General features: G+C 35.5%; 2 protein-coding genes across 2 annotated transcripts; one reads left to right on the forward strand and one right to left on the reverse strand.

The window, feature by feature from the left end:
• Nucleotides 1-353: 353 nt before the first annotated feature.
• On the reverse strand, nt 354-11657 carry LOC134746549 (uncharacterized). The gene is made up of 7 exons (XM_063680961.1): nt 11302-11657; nt 8357-8472; nt 4571-4684; nt 3817-4362; nt 2600-2712; nt 2269-2412; nt 354-1612 (listed from the first exon to the last, which is right to left on the reverse strand). The coding sequence occupies exons 1-7, from the start codon at nt 11483-11485 to the stop codon at nt 1471-1473; spliced, it is 1359 nt and encodes a 452-aa protein (XP_063537031.1). The 5' UTR covers nt 11486-11657; the 3' UTR covers nt 354-1470.
• Nucleotides 11658-13859: 2202 nt separating this feature from the next.
• Nucleotides 13860-16549, forward strand: LOC134746894 (early boundary activity protein 1-like). The gene is made up of 6 exons (XM_063681465.1): nt 13860-14000; nt 14253-14687; nt 14780-14896; nt 15037-15149; nt 15240-15383; nt 16162-16549. The coding sequence occupies exons 1-6, from the start codon at nt 13860-13862 to the stop codon at nt 16295-16297; spliced, it is 1086 nt and encodes a 361-aa protein (XP_063537535.1). The 3' UTR covers nt 16298-16549.
• The last annotated feature ends 2251 nt before the right edge of the window (nt 16550-18800 follow it).

Raw genomic sequence — 18800 nt, forward strand, 5'->3', positions numbered from 1 at the left:
GCTTCAGCACTACCAATGACCATACCGAACGACCAAGTGTGTTCATGCCTTGCAGGATGGAACCACCTACGTTTTCGCATGATCCAGGTATGTATTTGTATAACGTTTTTCCCAAAGAATGCGAGGTAACATGACCTAAAATTCCTAAAAAGCGGCGTGGCTTGAGTCATGGCACGCGTCTCCAGCTCTTTTTGCCGGCGTAGTCCGGCAATTTGCCGGCTATAACGAATAGGTATAAACATATAATGTTCCGCAACCTTTCCAACACGAATGACAAATATTTCTGTGCATGTTTGAGAAAAATGTCTATAGGTATATTAGGTATTGGGCTTAATTGAAAACACGTGTTTGAAGTTATATTTTTATTCATTGTATGGCGTGGTTTGTAGTTAATTGAACAGTAGGAACGTTGGAGCAAGGCACTGCTGGTTATATTTAAAACCATTTGAGACAAAAGACATCTTTTGACAAATTCTGACTAATTACGCAAAAATGAACTTTCAAGTTAGCTGACATTATTTAAGATGAACTTAATTTTTTATTGAACTATCGTGAATATCATGGATACTGCCTAGATTTAATTTGACATTCTACCGCTTTTTAGGTACTATAAGTTCATCTCAAAATATGTCAAACAGACCCTTCAGAATCAAGGAATCTTCCTATATGTTCCAAGGAACTGTGAAATCCCAACATATTTCATTTAAAATCGAATGTGTCACGGTCCTACACGAATAGGAGACGGCTATTTGTGAGATGAGAATGGATGATAAAGGATGTGACCTAAGTAAATCACTTTAGCAAACAAATGCCTCCCGCTTTTGCTGGACTTCAACCAGACCGTGAGTAAACCAATCTGAGAACCGGGGTCATAAAACTTCTCATCTTGCATTGTCATAACAAGAGTGAAAGAGACAGTAACATGATTCTGGTCGTCCGTTTGAAGTTTGGTTTGCGGATAAAGATCATAATCTCGTGCGGTCAAGATTGCATCTTCAGGAGTCAACCTCAAATCATATCAAGACGCTTTTTCGATCCAAACCCCAACTACAAGAAGTCATGATTAGTTATTATTTCATATGACATCTATGTATTTTAATTTACTTTGGACAATAAGAGCTAATTCCTTGTAATTATTGTGAAGTACCCAATTATTGAATTGACGCTTTTATACTTTACCGTGGATGTCCACGGCCTCCAAGTTTCACCGTCTCTAAAAAGCAGGGACGCTAAATGTATATCGTGTGCAGTCGTTTTTAAATTATCGTGGATCAGACGTCCACAATATTCCGTTACCGGCCACGGTAAACTAAAAGCGATTGCATTTGCATTCAAACTAGTAGATTTATGTCCTGCTTTATCGAAACGGTCAAATGTGCTATTGACGTGGACGACCACGATAAAGTATAAAAGCGCTCATTATAATTTGCGTATTTTTATATTAGTAAGTGTCAACGTATCACAACGAATTTATTCGGTGACGGTAGATGATTCGTCCGAGGACGGTCCGGGCGGGACATTCTCCTGGTTCGGGTGCTGGCGAGACTGCCTGTAGTGCAGCCGGTTGCGGTAGAGCTTCGCCTCGTCAGTGCATTTGATCGTTATGCTGCCTCTGCGAAAAAAAATTCTAGGTGAAATAAACCATTATTGAACTGCGCACGCAGCAAAACAGCTAGGTTCACGTCAGAAGTAATCCTACAGGTGAATATAAAAAGTCGGGTTTATACCACTTTTGTGTGCGTTGTGTCAAAAGACTCGGACGCCCGGATCTAGTAGATACCTACCTATAGCAAATACCTAAGTAAAGGGACTTTGTTGATGTCTAAATTGTAAGTATACCTATCTTTATCCGGGGCTAGCTTCTCTATTAAGTTCTGTTTTGTCTACTAATTTCGGAAACTAAGGACGTTGATGAAATACATGCCCACAACCTTTAAACTAGCTAAAACTACATCTGGAGCAGTTTTGACTGATTTAAACCGCAGTTGGTTTGACCAGTATTGGTTCGGTAACGATAGGGGCAACTTCATTAGCCTAAGAAGTATTTAAGTGTACTATGGGCGGGTAAAGGCCTCCCCCATTTTTTTCATTCGGTCCTGTGATCCCGTAGCTTTTTATTACCTACCATTCATTGTAGAATCCAAGTCGTCCCGTTCCGCCATTTCCTTTTCTGTCTGGCTATGCCCGGTTGGCCATCGTGGTCATATTTTCTGTTTATAAACCAAAACGACGCTATCATAGCGATAACAATTAAAATTATTTATATACCTGACCAGCCGTTTAGAAACGCCGCAGCGTTCAGCAACGGTGTCCACGATGTCATTGACGATTTGAGGGTCGAGCCGCTTCTTCGGCGGGATGTTCATGAAGGCTGGCGATTGCTTGCCAGTCAGTGAATGAGTGGCAAGTACTCTGAAATAAAACATGCATTTAATATGTAAAACATCAAATTACGATTCTCAAACTTAGATACGCTAAATTTGCAGTTTATCGATTGAGTCATTAACTCATGAAAATAAAAAGTAATCTCAAAAGCTAAATAATTAGGTAGGCACCGAAATATTTTTAGTATAATATTGATAATAAGTTTTAAACTTACCTGCGAGGAAACACTGCTTGCAGAAGTTGTCTCGTGGCGGTGCTATAGGATGTCCAGTCTATATCGTTCAACAGTCTGCTTGGCACAACGGCGTTTCCAGCTCCAATTGGTACCTGAAATGGTAGTTTATTATTTCACGCACTTTCGGGGTGTGATTTTATATGTGTACACGAAATATTTTAATTCATTTATAAATAAATCATCAAAATGAAATAAAACTATGAAAACGGATTATATCGCGTATATTGAATTTATAATTCATCCCGACGTTTCGAACCCTTTACAGCGTTCGTGGTCAACGGGTGACAGGAAAAATTACAAAGTGCAAAAATACCCACATACTAAAAATAATGAACAATCATAGACTATAAACTTTAAGGCTGGTTGTACACGCAAAATCGGTTCATAAGGCTAGTTATACACTACAATTATTTTCAAGTAAAGATATATACCTATATACGCGATAAAAACTACGCCGGCTCCAAATACCACCCACCCTACACCACGGACCCGAGAAGATTTAATTCCCTCCGAAATTGTAGGACAAATTTGTTGCCGGTCCCATATTGGGATACCCTCCTACAATTTAGGAGGGAATTAAATCTTCTCGGGTCCGTGGTGTAGGGTTGGAGCCGGCGTAGTTTTTATCGCGTATATATATATATATATATATATATCTTTACTTGAAAATAATTGTAGTGTATAACTAGCCTTATGAACCGATTTTGCATGTACAACCAGCCTTAAAGTTTATAGACTATGATTGTTCATTATTTTTAGTATGTGGGTATTTTTGCACTTTGTAATTTTTCCTCAGTCACCCGTTGACCACGAACGCTGTAAAGGACTCGAAACGTCGGGATGTATTATAAATTCAATATACGCGATATAATCCGTTTTCATAGTTTTATTTCATGAGTAATTATCGCGGTAACCGAAGACAATATTAAATCATCAAAACACAATTACGAAAAAAAACTAAATTAACGAAAAATATGTATAGGTATGTGTCGTTCTCAAGTAAAAGCTACCCATATTGTCCCTTACCACAAGGATTATGATTATGATTGCACTGCCGCGTTGTGTAGCCATGCAAATTCGCTGGGCAATTAAGGAATCAGCCCCCTCCTCACCACATCACATCAGTGAGACACTTTGCTAGCTCCCTGAATATTGAATGCGCTGTATGTTTTCTTAAATTAATAAAAAAAAGATACCATTTCGTAATCGATCCCATTATAGCACGGTTCGCCAGTGTTGGTCGTGTGCGCTGAAACTCGACGAACTTCCAATGTTTTAGGATTCGAAACCGCTTCGCCTTTCACATGGTTTCCGTTCACAGTCAAATTCTCCCCCGCTGCGTTGGGATGCTCCATCGGTGACCTCGTTCCGTTCTGACGTTCTGGAACATCATTCCGCTCGAAAGGGTCAACTACACCCTCCGGCAATGGGACATTCTCGTTATGACATCTAGCCACTAATTCCAAAAAGTGGGCGTAGAGGCCTTTAACGACAACCTCCATCTCCTCGACCTTTTGTTTACGGTCTTCCGCGTCGAAGTCAACTTGGGTGCTCTGTTCGCAGGTCAAGACAGGTATGCGTGCGCCTTGTATTGATACTGGAGTGCTGCAGATCATGGAGCGACTCCTGGGGTTTGGAGCCTGGTACCGAGAGGACTGTCTGCTTCGACTGTTGGAAGCATCACGATGATAGTAAGCATTTTGGTACGACTTTTTATGACGTCGGCTGATTTCATAATGCATCTGTAAGAATTAAGAAATGGATTTTGGACATAAATGTTACTTTTGAAAACCAACAATAGGGGTCCAAAATTGTTTTTAGATTTTTTATTTCTGCCTCTTTGTCGGCAGTATCGGGTTCTATCTAAAGAGTTTGCGAGCTGAGCGCTCACAGGTCACGATAAAATAAAAAAAGATGTAAGTATACATATTATAAAACATAAATATTAACCTCCTGTTCACTTTCGCTGCTAGTATTATCAGTATCCGGCACCACTTGAGGCAATGATACCGGTCCAGTCGAAGCTCCTTGAGACGGTTGATCGGAACTCATGATCCCGGAAAACTAGAACAAATACTTTTTATTATTTAATTTTTTGTACAAGCTCTCGACTGTAGCAATAGTAGGTATATAGATAGGCAGTTTGCTGTGGTCATAGACCTAGCATTACATAGACCAGCTATACGCGTGCGCCCGTAAGGGATAGACATAGATGACGTCATAAACGTGGGGATACCATATTGGTAAAAATTACCCCAATATTTGATATCACGTTGGGGCGATTACCCTGGAGGCAAAGTTAGCTTGTTTGACGGTATTAAAAAATTGTTAAACAAAATGTCAATGGGTCGTTCTTTTTAGGCGTATAAACAATGAAATACCTCTTATAATTCGCGCAGGTGGTACAAAACTAAACATGTTTAGTAAATAAAACGTAAAGTAAAATGTATTATAGGTTTTAATTTAAAGAAATCACAAATCGCAATCACACCAATTAATGAACACCACATTTAATCTTCACAACATTTGTTTATTTATTTTTTGGAATTAGAAGTACGAAAAAACTTCGAGGTCAAAATTACCCATAAAATTATGATATTTTCGTCTGGTATCCCTAACATGATTGTTATGCAGCTAAATTAAGAAGAAGTTTAAAAATGGCTGACCTCCGACTCCTACCTACCTACGTAATTTGGGCGGATAATTTTACAAATAATGTTTTGTTAATTTGCGTAAATAATTGTGATATTTTTATTGAAATCGTTTGATTCTACATTGCTTTGAGTGTAACGTAATTTTACGATGTTATTCTCACATATTGCGTTAAGAGGAAGGTGTAAAATACCGTACTTACGTGTGAAAGGTTATGATCTCATATGTTTGCTCAGAGCGGCTATTACAGCCGATTACAGAACAATTCACCAGTATTTTATCAAAGTTCAAGCATTCAAAACGCTAACCATCACTATATTTCATAAGAGAAAGCACAATTTCATACAAAACAACAACAATTAAACAAGCAACGAACAAACATGACATGTCACGTACTTATTTGTTTGCCACAACCTCGGTTGTGGCAGCGGTGGAAAAGTGAAACTATGACAAGGACAAACAATAACAGCGCTTTCTCTGCTACTCCTACTGAAAAATACATAAGGCTATCCCGTTCGGTCATTTTCCCCCACTCCTCATGACCGATCCAGTTATACTAGATTCATGGCTGTGGTAAGCTTTGCAGTAGCCTAACTGTTGCTAAAGTTTTGGATTAAATTGCTAAGGGGCATGGCAAACTGCGTCCGATTCGCAAATCGAGCGGGATGTCGCTAAACCTAATACGCGCATAACATAACGTTATCTCGCTCAAACTTCGGAGCAACGTGCGAATCGGAACGCAGTGTGCCATGCATGCTACACGCATGTGTATCGAAGTTTACTGAAACACTAATCGACTTATAATTATTTATTAGAGCACTCTATATTGACACTATACTATTTATATGTATTGTTTTTATTAGCATTGAACACTAACAAGATTTTGGTGGTAACTACTGGGAAAAAAAATCCCACCTTGTAACTAATTAATTTAATTATTTTTCCCAGTAGTTACCAAAAGGTGGGAAAAAAATCCCAGTAGTTACCACTGGTAACAATTTGGTGGTAACTAGTGGGAATAACCCAGATTGATGGGCCGATTTTTATTTTGTTTAAAAAAAACCGTCATATTTTGACAAAGTTCGATAACTTTCAAGAGCCTCATTCTGGGTGGGATAGCACGACATTATAATTTGGGACAAAAAATGTATGTATTTTTCCGTTCAGGTACGAAAATTCCATACGTTTTCTAGCTTACGGTATAGTATATTTTTAGCACTACGGTGAAAATGCGCATAAGTATACATATTGTCAGGAAACTATATTGTTCACAAAATTTTAACGAAAAAAAACGACAACAAATAAAAAATTTGCCCATATATATATACATACATATACACATATGTATATATATATATATGTATGTGTGTGTGTGTGTGTGTGTGTGTGTGTGTGTGTGTGTGTCTGTGTGTGTGTTCTCAATCAAAAAGTACCACTTTGTCCCTTACGATAAAGACGAAATTTGCTTGCATCTTTATACAAATAAATTGTCCTTTTGATTGAGAACGTCACATATGTTAAACTTATATTATACTCGTAACATCAGTATTTTCCATCGGGGGTTATAATAGTAGTTTATGTGACTGCTACATAATGAAAGGCATTAAAACTTGAGTGTGGGTTTATGAAACGAACGTAGTGAGTTTCATAATAGAATCACACGAGTGTTTTAATGCCTAATTATGTACAGTTACATACACTGCTTTATCTACACACATATTATATTATAAACTTTCCGTGATATATTAACTAACCTCATATTACAGCCGACATTGGGGCATAGTTGCTCTCTGGCGGAATTCGCGGATATGAGGTGGCGTCTCCGAAATATCTTTAACGCACATTTTACACGAAACTTTTGCTAGAGTTACTTTAAAAACAACAAAACAAATTATTTTTTACTTACAAACTAATTAAAAGATAAACTGCGCGTCAAATGGCGGCAAAGAAATCTTTTTTCACGCATGTCACGCATCCGTAGTTTTTTTTAAATTCAGAGACCAACTAGAGTGGGGGTCGATTGCCATATCGTTTGATACCAACGTGATACCAACTAACATCTTATGGCTGGTATAGAAAGGATGCCAATCTCTTATGGCAGAATTGTTGCAAGAGTGACCGCTTTCAGCTTTAAATAATAGTTCCTAATCTCTCCGGTGGCGCTAGTTAGGCTCTAAGACGTGAGTATAACATGTAAGGCAACAAATAACCCGACCAAATTACGTAGGTTGTTTTTGGTAGTATTTCGGTGTATGGTGGCGCCGCCTAATTACTGTTTTTTGATGGACACTTTTATCATTAGAGATTTGGCTCCTTTATATAGTCTCCATGTAACAACTAACAAGCGAGATTTGTTAAATTTGAATGCAATTGACATTTCATTTCGAATAAAACGTCATCTCGACTGATATTAGAATAGAGGTCAAATCAAATTTCTTTGTTTTTCAATGGTTTTTCAGAGATGTTCGAAATTTAAATAAAATAATATTATCGAAATCGATGTTCTTTTCTTGATGGACTTGAGGGCGGTGTTGCCCGTAGCCAATGTCACGTAAAAGGGTAGGAACAAAATAAATGCTCTTAGAGCCGGAACCTGTTCGGTGGTTGTTGTAGTTGTCTCGTAAAACCGATAGCTGGATTTTACGAGAAGCACGTGGACTACCGGCCGTTGACTCCAAAATGGTGGTTAAACACGCTTTGAGATTAATTCTCCATTCACTGCACACTACCACATTAGATTATTGTATAATAAAGCTATCGATATTACACTTTAAACAATATTAATGAGCAAAAAACAAAGGAATTAATCACGAGGCTACTATCAAGATGGCGTTCGAACCGGAAGTCCGAAATCGATGTTATTATTTAGCAATAATAACATTTTCACAGATTTGCTGAAACAAAACAGTTTATTTTAATGTTGGCCATTATTTACGGATTTTGAAGGCATCATAGAGGGTTTATGATATGTGTGTAGATAAACTTATTAATAAACAGTATAAACACGTTGTAATAAAAAATATAATTATTCTTTCGTGTGTTAACTACTGGAAGGAAGTATGTATTATCTATTATAATAATTACCATTGTGCCGGATTTCATTTCTCGAATAGTGCGCATACAAAGCGATAATACATTCTTCACTTGATGATCCTCTCTCTCCACCAATTTCTTTTGTTCTTTCACATAGTGTTTATTATCTGGAAATAGTTAGTTATTTGTTTTACAAGGGTGCAGAGTTGTTGTTTAACCCCACCGACCCCACGTGCTAATATAGATACCCGAGCAAGCGAAAAATTTTAAAATTGAACTACGAGCGTAGTAAGTGTTTTAAAAGTACAATCTTGAGCGTTGCGAGTGTTCAAGTCAAGACACAAGGGTTAAACAAACTTTGCTACCGAGTGAAACACAAACATTTTTACAGTACATATGGTGCTACTTTCTCGCACTAGTGCGTAAAGAGCACTTTTCGTGCATATGTCGAAAGTTTAAAGGGCCATATGTACTGTAAAACGTTGTACGATACACGTGCGAATAGGTAATTCGCCACTCGTTTCGAATTTCCGCTTTTCCGCACTTGTATCGTAAATAACTATTACAATGCATGTGCTCGAAAAGTGCGTTTCCTACGGAGCCATATCATGCGGAAAGGACTACTTTTCCGCACTAGTGCTTTTTGTTTTCAACTTTTTTCTACAGTACATATGGCGCTACTTTCTCGCACTAGTGCGGAAAAGAGCACTTTTCCGCACTAGTGCTTTTTGTTTTCATTTTTTTAATAATTAAACTTATTTGCCATGATGTTTTTTTATTTACTCGCACAATGCATAGTAAAACATTGTATGATACACGTGCGTAAAGATGATTTCCGCACTTGTTGCATAAATAGCTATTACCACACTAACGCGATGATAATATTCACCCAACCAAAATTAAATATTTACCTACCTATCATTCAAAATCATCACTTAAAAGTCCATTCTGCACAAAAAACAACTTGCCACTAGGGGATAGAATGCAACTTTCCTATCCGTTTTTAGGGTTCCGTACCCAAAGGGTAAAAACGGGACCCTATTATAAGACTCCGCTGTCTGTCTGTCTCTCCGTCTGTCACCAGGCTGTATCTCATGAACAGTGATAGCTAGACAGTTGAAGTTTTCACAGATGATGTATTTCTGTTGCCGCTATAACAACAAATACTAAAAACAGAATAAAATAAATATTTAAGTGGAGCTGGGAGCACAACAAACGTGATTTTTTTGCCGTTTTTTACGTAATTGTACGGAACCCTTTGTACGCGAGACCGACTGGCACTTGGCCGGTTATTTGAAGAATAAAGATAACCTTACCGAGCTGGTGTGGGTGAAAGGGTTATTTTTTATTTGACGAATGGTTAATTTCGTTAGCGAAACAAAGTAAAGAAAGACCAATACACACACAGCTCTGGATCTCCACATCCCGTATGTTTTGGCTTTGAAGAAAGTTGCAAAACTGTGGCTTTCCATCAGAGAAGTGTCCTTAATATGCTTCATGTGCAATAAGGACCTTTCTATCAGAGTTTCTGTTTGAATTTCAGATAAAAAGGACCTTGTTCCACTTGAAAGTTCTGAGATGGAAAGCCACAATTGTGTAGTTGTTATTTCAAACCGAGTTAAAAATGTTTCAAATGTAGGTAGTTCGTATTATATTGTTGTTAATTTTTTTATTATAATTAATGGTTTAGATGAAATTAATCATTTGTGATAATGCCAGGGACAACAAAGAATTAAAAGCAAAAAAAAAAAAAATTAAAAGCCATATACAAATGTATACAAATCATTAAAAATCTAAACTAAAAGCAAAGACACATTTATTACGTATAATTCGTGCATTCCAATTATTTTTATTTATTACTAGCTTTTGCCCGCGAATTCGTCTGCGTGGAATTAGTTCCAGCAGTTAGAGTAAGTATAGCGCCTGGATAAAATCTAGTAGCAATAATTTTGAGCATAATATGCTTAATTGCTTACACCAAGTAACATGCAATTTATTAATTTTCACATTTCCACCCCCTTTTCACCCTCTTTAGGAATGACTTCCGAAATAAAAAAACTATCCTATGTCCTTCCCCGGGACTCAAACTATCTCTATGCCCAATTAATTTAGTTCAGCGGTTTAAGCGTGAAGAGGTGAAGACCTGAAGACAGACAGACAGACACACTTTCGCATTTATACTATTAATATAGGTTTTGTTTCATATATTTGTGTAAGAGTATAGTGGACGACTGCTTCCTCCACAGACACGTAGGTAGTCCACAAATCTCATTTAAATAGGTACCTACTACTGTCATTATATTAAATATGTGACTCCATCAGAGAAGGGCACCTTGTGCACATGGAGCATAAGGACCCTTTAGACATGGAACGCCACATATTAGCTATAGCTATGGTAACCGAAGCGGTGGTTTGATCAATTTAGATTTTTAATAGGGGATAATACTGCAATGTTCTGCCACCAGGGTGCACCACTAGCCTTTTTAGTAAACCATAGAGTAACTTATACATAACAAGTTTTCAGAGATAATAAAATATGACATTGATGCATCCAGGCGGTTTGTTTACCTACCGGGAAACGCGAATCCGAAATTTCGCTACCTGCCTCTTTATCGCTCGAATATGCAAGAGTGACAGAAATGTTAGATAACGAAATTTCGATTTTCTTGTTTCTCGATAGACCCTCAGATTGTGGTACTGGCGCCACCTACGCAATTTTGCGTAATATTCCCTATTATTATAAAATTTGCAATTTGTTTTTCACTCCTAACTCTTATACCTGGTAATCAGCAAATCGAAATTCAAACTTAGGGGCATAACTATGGTTAATATTATAAGTAGGTACATTAAATTGTGGAATAAATGTTTTCCATAATATCATTATCCAGAGAGGAAAATGGAGACTACAATTGTAACGAGAAGCGGTCGTCCACTATCGTCTTAATAATGGAAATGACTTCAAATGACAGTTAGATAACGGTTATTTAAAAACTCACCCGATATCCTCATAACTTGCGCCCGCCGAGTATTATTCCCGTGCTTATCTCGAACAAATATCATTTTCCCAACGTGTAGCTGCGTTTCATTACCAATCAAGGATCCAACATTGACCACTCCATAACTGGGGAAAACGTCACGCTCGTCCACCCATTCCACTAGCAACCACAATCTTTGCGACATTTTAAAATGCCACACAAGACACGAGTGAAGACGCGAATAGTTACTGACTAAAGGGAAGACAGTGGCAGCCGTTCGCCGAATTAACTCAGGTAAAAATATTGAATGCAATACCCCAAGTGCGATATGCACCTTTTTCGTCCCACCCTCCTTCGGTTACGAAGAGCAAATGAACGAGCGACTTCGTTGCTTGCTACGAATCGGCTTTTGTGTTACTGTGTAGAAAAAATGTTTTGTCTAGGAAAGACTAGGAATGTATGACAGAAATTTAAAATTTAAAATTTGTTTATTTCTCACATACCTATGCACATTGTAAGTTAAAGAAATTTAAGTACATATGGGTACCAAATATAAAAGTAGCACAATTCACATTTCATTTTTACAATATTTTTTCTGATAAGAACCGTATTTTTTTTAATATTTAGAGGCAACCATAACACAAATCGACGCGACGTAAACCCAAACTAATGCAAAGCTTTTTTTTGTCTTTTGTTCTAATTAAAAAATATTAACGTTAGAGCATTCCTGAGAAGCAACCCTACGTGGTATTTCAGGGCTTGTCCAATGGCTAAGGTCACCCTGTATATATAAATATAAATTGAAACGTGTACTGTTTGAACTTCTATGTGGATATATTCCGATTCTACTGATTTAATAGATATTACTGCAATAAGAACTAATAAGGTAAAATTCAATGCAGTCAACCAATTTAAATTTCATTTATTTTGTGCTATTAGCACCTGACCTGATAGGTAATAAAAAGCCCATACCCTAGGGTAATAGATATCTAATAGAATGTGTATACATAATAGTTATTTTCTCAACTATGATTAATTATCCCCTAACTAAAGTCTGATTTAAACTAGACATTCCATCAATACCTACACAATTATATATTTTTCATTTAAGAACCATGATGCTGGAAAATACAATATCGGGTACAATCACATCGCACAAGTACTGCACCCCAGGTAAAAAGTTTACCTTTTCCAAATACCAAACAATTACTTTAGTGCTAGAGGCCAATAAAGATTATCTTATAACATAACTAAGCTGTTTTAACAATTGGCGCATCTGGTTATCAATGGACGATAGTGACGATACTTGTTACCTGTTTCGAAAAATAAGCCTCTAGAATTAGGAGGGGTGAACATCGTGGTATTTTGTTAAAACAATAGGGAGGAGGGTTTACATGAGGAAGTATTTAGCATAGATCGTTCAGTACACATCTGTGCCTTCCAGCAGAGGGTTGCTTAAAACCTAGTGTGAGTTGCTGAGTTGCCAATAGTGTGTGTGACCATTCTATTTCGGGCAGTTTTCTCAGTCATCTCAAGTGGGTGAGTATTAAGTACTTTCTTACTCTTACTTATGATTTTTTTATTTACTTAATTCAGTTTTTTTTTTTTGGTATTAGTGTATGTGTAAATTAAATTTAAATTACTGTACGTATAGAAAGTTTAAAAAGTGTATGGCGGTGTTCACATTAGATGCGTATTTGCACGCCGCTTCGGCTGTCACGCTCATGTTACACCGGAGCAACTTGCACATACCATTACTTAACATAATATTTACATGGATTAATAAAAACGCAATTATGTTATATTTTTGCTTACCTTTTTTATTTATTTATAATTTTTTTTTTTTCTATTCATGGTAAATCTAAAATCGGTATAAAATTTTACGTTTTTAAATACGCCCCGAGATTATACTCCCTGTATCCTGCGAGTATTTACCTTACTAATTTAAGTAGGTATATTTTTTTTATAAATCAGAAAAATCCTATCAAAAATGTACCGATCATTTTTCGTCAAAATTAGTCACTAACTAAATTACTCGTTTATTAAGTAATTTTCTCTACATGAATAGTTTTCGAACACAATTACACTCTAAATGTAATTTCTAAAGTTTTATTAAGATTAAATAAATAAATAAACAAAATGCAGTAAAAACGTGATCCCGCGTGATACCTACTTAAATACAACGTTGAGTCAATTCTCCGAAATTGCAGTAATAATATGATACAAATTCCACTAAAGACATTTCTTATGAAAAAAAAAAATTCGTATATTTTTTAAAGCTCTACATATGTCTATTGTATATTTGTATTTCTTGTTATCGATTAAGTGTTACTTTTATACGAACTTTTCCAATAGGTTTGATTTTGTAATTCTTACTCGTACACTATTAAAATTAATGAAAAATGCGTAGATTAATTTATTAGGCGCGGTACAGTTTGAACATGTATTCAGTCAACAATATAGGTTAGTTTGTAGATTGCATATTTTACTCGTAATTTTATACAAATATATGATGAATAATTGAATATAATCTATTACGACGCATTTTTAACATAATATTATTTTGTTTTTAGTACATTATGTCGATCAACACAACCGTCATGGAGCTTGACGCCGCCAACGCCTTACTACAACTTCAGTGCGTCCCGGGGTGTGCTAAGTTGGAAATAGAGGGCGCTGCCACATTGTTTTTGAACTGCCTGCCTACTCCCCAGACTCCGGTAAGAATAAAATCTTATTTGTGAATTCTGTTTATTTATAATTGATTTTCACAAACTTTAATATTTTTATGAATTTAGTCCACGGCCGCACATCAGGCGCAATCTACGCCCCTAAATACTTCTAAGTCGGTTCGAAGCATCAGTTCGGGAGATGAAAACTCAGAGGTAAGTTAGTTCTACTCAATAGATTTTATTTCATTAGAATTACATTAACAATAGGAATAAACAACTTATTTTTCGTACTTTTCGCAGATCAACAGTCCGTTTCTTAACCCAATTACATACAAAAAACAAAAATATGCACAGAAATATAGACACGCTACACCCGCCCACTCAAGACAAGACAATCGCAAGATAAAACAGCAACCAGAGACGAAAAAGACTCCACAAAAGAACCGTTTAAACGGTTACGTATCCCATTCTGAACCGAATAATATAGACCAGAAAATTACTCGTGATCAGGGAACTCAAACCGATGAAGATAAGACATTAATTTCAGAATTGTATGCGACGATTCATTCCTTACGCAAACAACTACGGGAAAGTCTTAAGAAATCACACCCTTCTAGAGTTGAAAAGGTGGATCCTGATGTATCGACTGATGTGCTGAAGATCAAACAGCTTAATCAGCAGGATATCCAAAACAATAGGAGAAACTACAAGCGTAGCACAAGTTCTTGCATTACGGTAATTTCTTTAATTTTACGGTAATTTCTTTCTTTTTGTTACTTATATATATTAGTATCAATTTAGACACTGATTTTTTTTCTCGCTTGCAGGCCAATACTCCAAATTCGGACACGGATGCATCTGACGAAGAGTGGAAGCCTAACGATGATTACAGGCCAAGCAAGCAAACTATTAATGAGATGATGAAACCCAAGGGAAATGAGATGGTAATTATAAACATTTTTTTTTTGATAGTACACCCAGCCGAAATAATGCATATCCACTGTATTAATGAATTCGTTCATGATATGTTAATTTACAACAAGAATATATTTACAGTTTTAACCGTAATTCGTATTATCTTCAGGTCCCAATTGGAGAAGGATACGCCACAGTGCCTGCTAGAGTTCTAAAGCAAATTGATTGGAACTCACACACCAGCGCGACAAGGAAACTGTTAACTTCAGTATTTACACGCCGGTAATTAATTTTTACAGCATAAATATTATTAACTCATTAATTTGATTAAACTGTAGTAAAAGTATACTTATGTTTGATTTTATTTTGTAGAGTATTAGCCACTCATTCTTTGACCGGGAAATCATCTCCCGCATTCCCGAACAAACCTGCAAAGAAACGTCTCGATCCAGAACTTGTTAATGACATCGTGCAAGTTGTTGTCGAAAAATCCGGAGTTAATGCAAGCTTGGTTCGGTAAGTCCCACTCAAATATTTATTGATATTATTATTGAAGTCATATACATGCTGCTTTCATCTTTTTATTATTATATATAACATTTTTAGTATGTATTTTGACAATTCATTGTCCAAGTTTATTGTATTGTTAAGTAGGTAATTTTGATTTTGTAAAATTTTGAGAATTAATGTAAATTTCTGTGTAGGTATGAGTACTAAACTAAACGAATTATAAAATAGATATTGTATATAATAGTAGGAATAAAAATGTTTCTTTGTTGTTAATAATAGACTTTTGAATTGTAGTGTAACTAATAGCTTAAGTTAAGAAATTCCTTTCCATGCCCTTATTGTTGGCGTGTTAAAACTTTATAACACCTTATGTAACCATGTCTCTGGCAAAATAAATCATTTCATTTCATTATGCATAAGTCCAAGTTAGCTAAAAATGCCTAAAAAAACTATGCCCATATAAGGGCAATTTTATTTTCAGTGGTACACTACATTTTTTTTAATTTGGAAATTCTTGTTATTTCTACTCACAATCATTTCGATCCTAATAGGAGAAAAATTATGTAGGTACCAAGATTTTTCATTTCCATTCCGTTACCATTTTTTAATGACAAAAAGATATTTTTTTATGGATTTTTTTTTCTCCTATTAGGATTCTGAGTAGAAATAACATAATTGGCCCGGGCCGTAAATAATTCCAACGTGTAGGTACTGTAATCTTACTTAAAAGTAAAAACATAGTTAATCCTTCTAAAATCGAAATTAACATGCGTTTTTTTTTCAGAACCAGTATAACTACTAAATGTGCTGATGAGAGCAAAATGTACCGCAGTCGCCAACAGAATAAAAATAAACGGATGTCGAACCAAGAAAATCTTCCTCCATCACCGTACAATGATACTTCCGATGATACGGATTGATAATACGATTTACGGTTTCTGTTTGGTATTAAGGATTATCTAACACTGGATTTTAATGGCATGTAACAATTTATTAGCTAACCTGAAACCTACTTTTAGGCCCTTTGAGTCATTAGTTAGAGTAGTTATTCAGATTCCTATTTCGTACATTTATAAATTATAATGAATTTAGAATATAAGATTAACTAACTAGTTGTAAATTAATAATATAATGTGTGTATTGTAAGACAATAATGCAATACCGAAACGCAATCCCAGTGCAATTATGCAATTAGCTTTGTTGTCTAAAGACAAATAAAGTTGGATTTCATGGTGTAATATTTAATTTTATGAACATTTTATATTTATGATTTTTTTTTTATTTAAAAATTGTTTGCATTTATTGATGTGAAGTAGGTCTCTTATATCTCTTAAAAATCAATAAGATTGTTCGAGTTAAAAAGGCCAGAATTAAGATGTAAGAATGCGATAGAAGAATTTCTATGATATTATATATCATAAATTACGTAGCACAATTGCAAATTGAGAAGTAATTTTCTAGAAGGAACGTTTTAACTTTTTTGCTGTAAGATTATTTAGGTATTTTTTGCGAATTTATTTGGTCATAAGTATAACATTTGTGTCGCTTAACTTCAAACTAGGGTAAATCCGTTCGACCCTCTCAGAAATTATTTACCCTATTACCTTGTCTTAATACCAAAATCGCATAATCTAACCGATGGATTTCCCCGAGTTTCAAGTTAAGCATCTCAATTTTAATATTCTTATACACGCCTGGTGGTCCACAAATCCCATGCCCGGTAAACCGCGCGCTGGACTTAATACTTTCTACGTCACTTTAGGTGCCATGTAACACATATTTTAAATATAAAATGTAAAATGTATTAATTAATATTTTATTATTAAATTAACATTTGTAAAATATTTTTTTGTTTCATTTCCACAATCAATTTTGTAAAAGTATGTACTTGGATAAAAGGATAGGGGGCGACTGCTTCTCTATATAACGTAGTCCCCCTTTGCCTCTCTAGATATTGACATTATGGAAAATATATTTATATAATTTGATGTGTATTTACTATATCTATGCCCCTTTGTTTGACTTTTTCGATATTTTGTTTATTTCAAGAATTAGGGGTAGCGAAATAAAGCATTTAATATTTTTTAAACGCTTCTAATCCTAACTCTTATAATAATTAATAATTTAAAAAAATCTAACGAAGGGGCATAGCAATGATAAACATCTAACTACATCAAAATATTTCCAATAATGGTAATTTCCAAAGAGGAAAATGAGGACTACGTTTTTATGGAAGGCGATATTTTCCTAAAACAAAAGATAAGCTTTCAGAATTCAACTTTGTTCAAAAATACCTAAAAATATCAGGATATTTTATTATGTTGTGAAATAATCTTGTACCCTAACTGTGCAATGAAAAGCTTAGTGCGGGTAATAAAAGTAAAGGTAAGTCCACTGTTACTTCGAGGCCTGCTTACCATAGAAATTTAAATAATACACCCATAAGGGGATTTAATGAATAGTAAAGATCTCATTAGGTACCTGGCTCAAAATTAACCGAAACTATTGGATAATGGGATTATGAAAATCGGGGTATTTTGTTGAAAGTTGAAACAATGTATTTGTTAGGGTCCATAGAGTACATGCACCCACAGTCCATCTCTATTACTTTGAACAATAGAGTTCCAGCATTTATCTTAGTAGTTTCTTACTAAAGTATGTAATTATATTTTAATTTTATCGTATACTAGCACCCGCCCCGGCTTCGCCCTGGTAGTTCAACTGATTCACGCAGAACATTTACAAATTGTACATATATAAATCTTCCTCTTGAATCACTTTATCTATTAAAAAAAACGCATCAAAATCCGTTGCGTAGTTTTAAATAGGGACAGACATACATACAGACAGCGGAAAGAAACTTTGTTTTATACTATGTAGAGATTAATTATTCAACTCCAGTTAGTAACAAAATCCCTCCAAAAATGTTTCTTGTAATGTACTTAGCTTACCACATTCAATTTAAATAAAATTGTAATAAATTATCATCCATCTAGTGCAAGTAAAATAGGAATTCCATCATAAATATTGCTTAAGAAAACAGATCAATTTCTATTTATTTATATTATACGTACCTTAGCTTACCTAGGATAATAGGTAAACTAAACAATCTATAACAATAAAAAAAACCGGCTAAGTGCGAGTCTGACTCGCGCACGAAGGGTTCCGTACCATTACGGAAAAAAACAGCAACAAAATCACGTTTGTTGTATGGGAGCCCCATTTAAATATTTATATTATTCTGTTTTTAGTATTTGTTGTTATAGCGGCAACAGAAATACATCATCTGTGAAAATTTCAACTGTCTAGCTATCACGGTTCATGAGATACAGCCTGGTGACAGACGGACAGCGGAGTCTTAGTAATAGGGTCCCGTTTTTACCCTTTGGGTACGGAACCCTAAAAACAGCATGATATATGTAA

The sequence above is a fragment of the Cydia strobilella genome, chromosome 13 (assembly GCF_947568885.1).
Source record: "Cydia strobilella chromosome 13, ilCydStro3.1, whole genome shotgun sequence".
Lineage (NCBI taxonomy): Eukaryota > Metazoa > Arthropoda > Insecta > Lepidoptera > Tortricidae > Cydia > Cydia strobilella.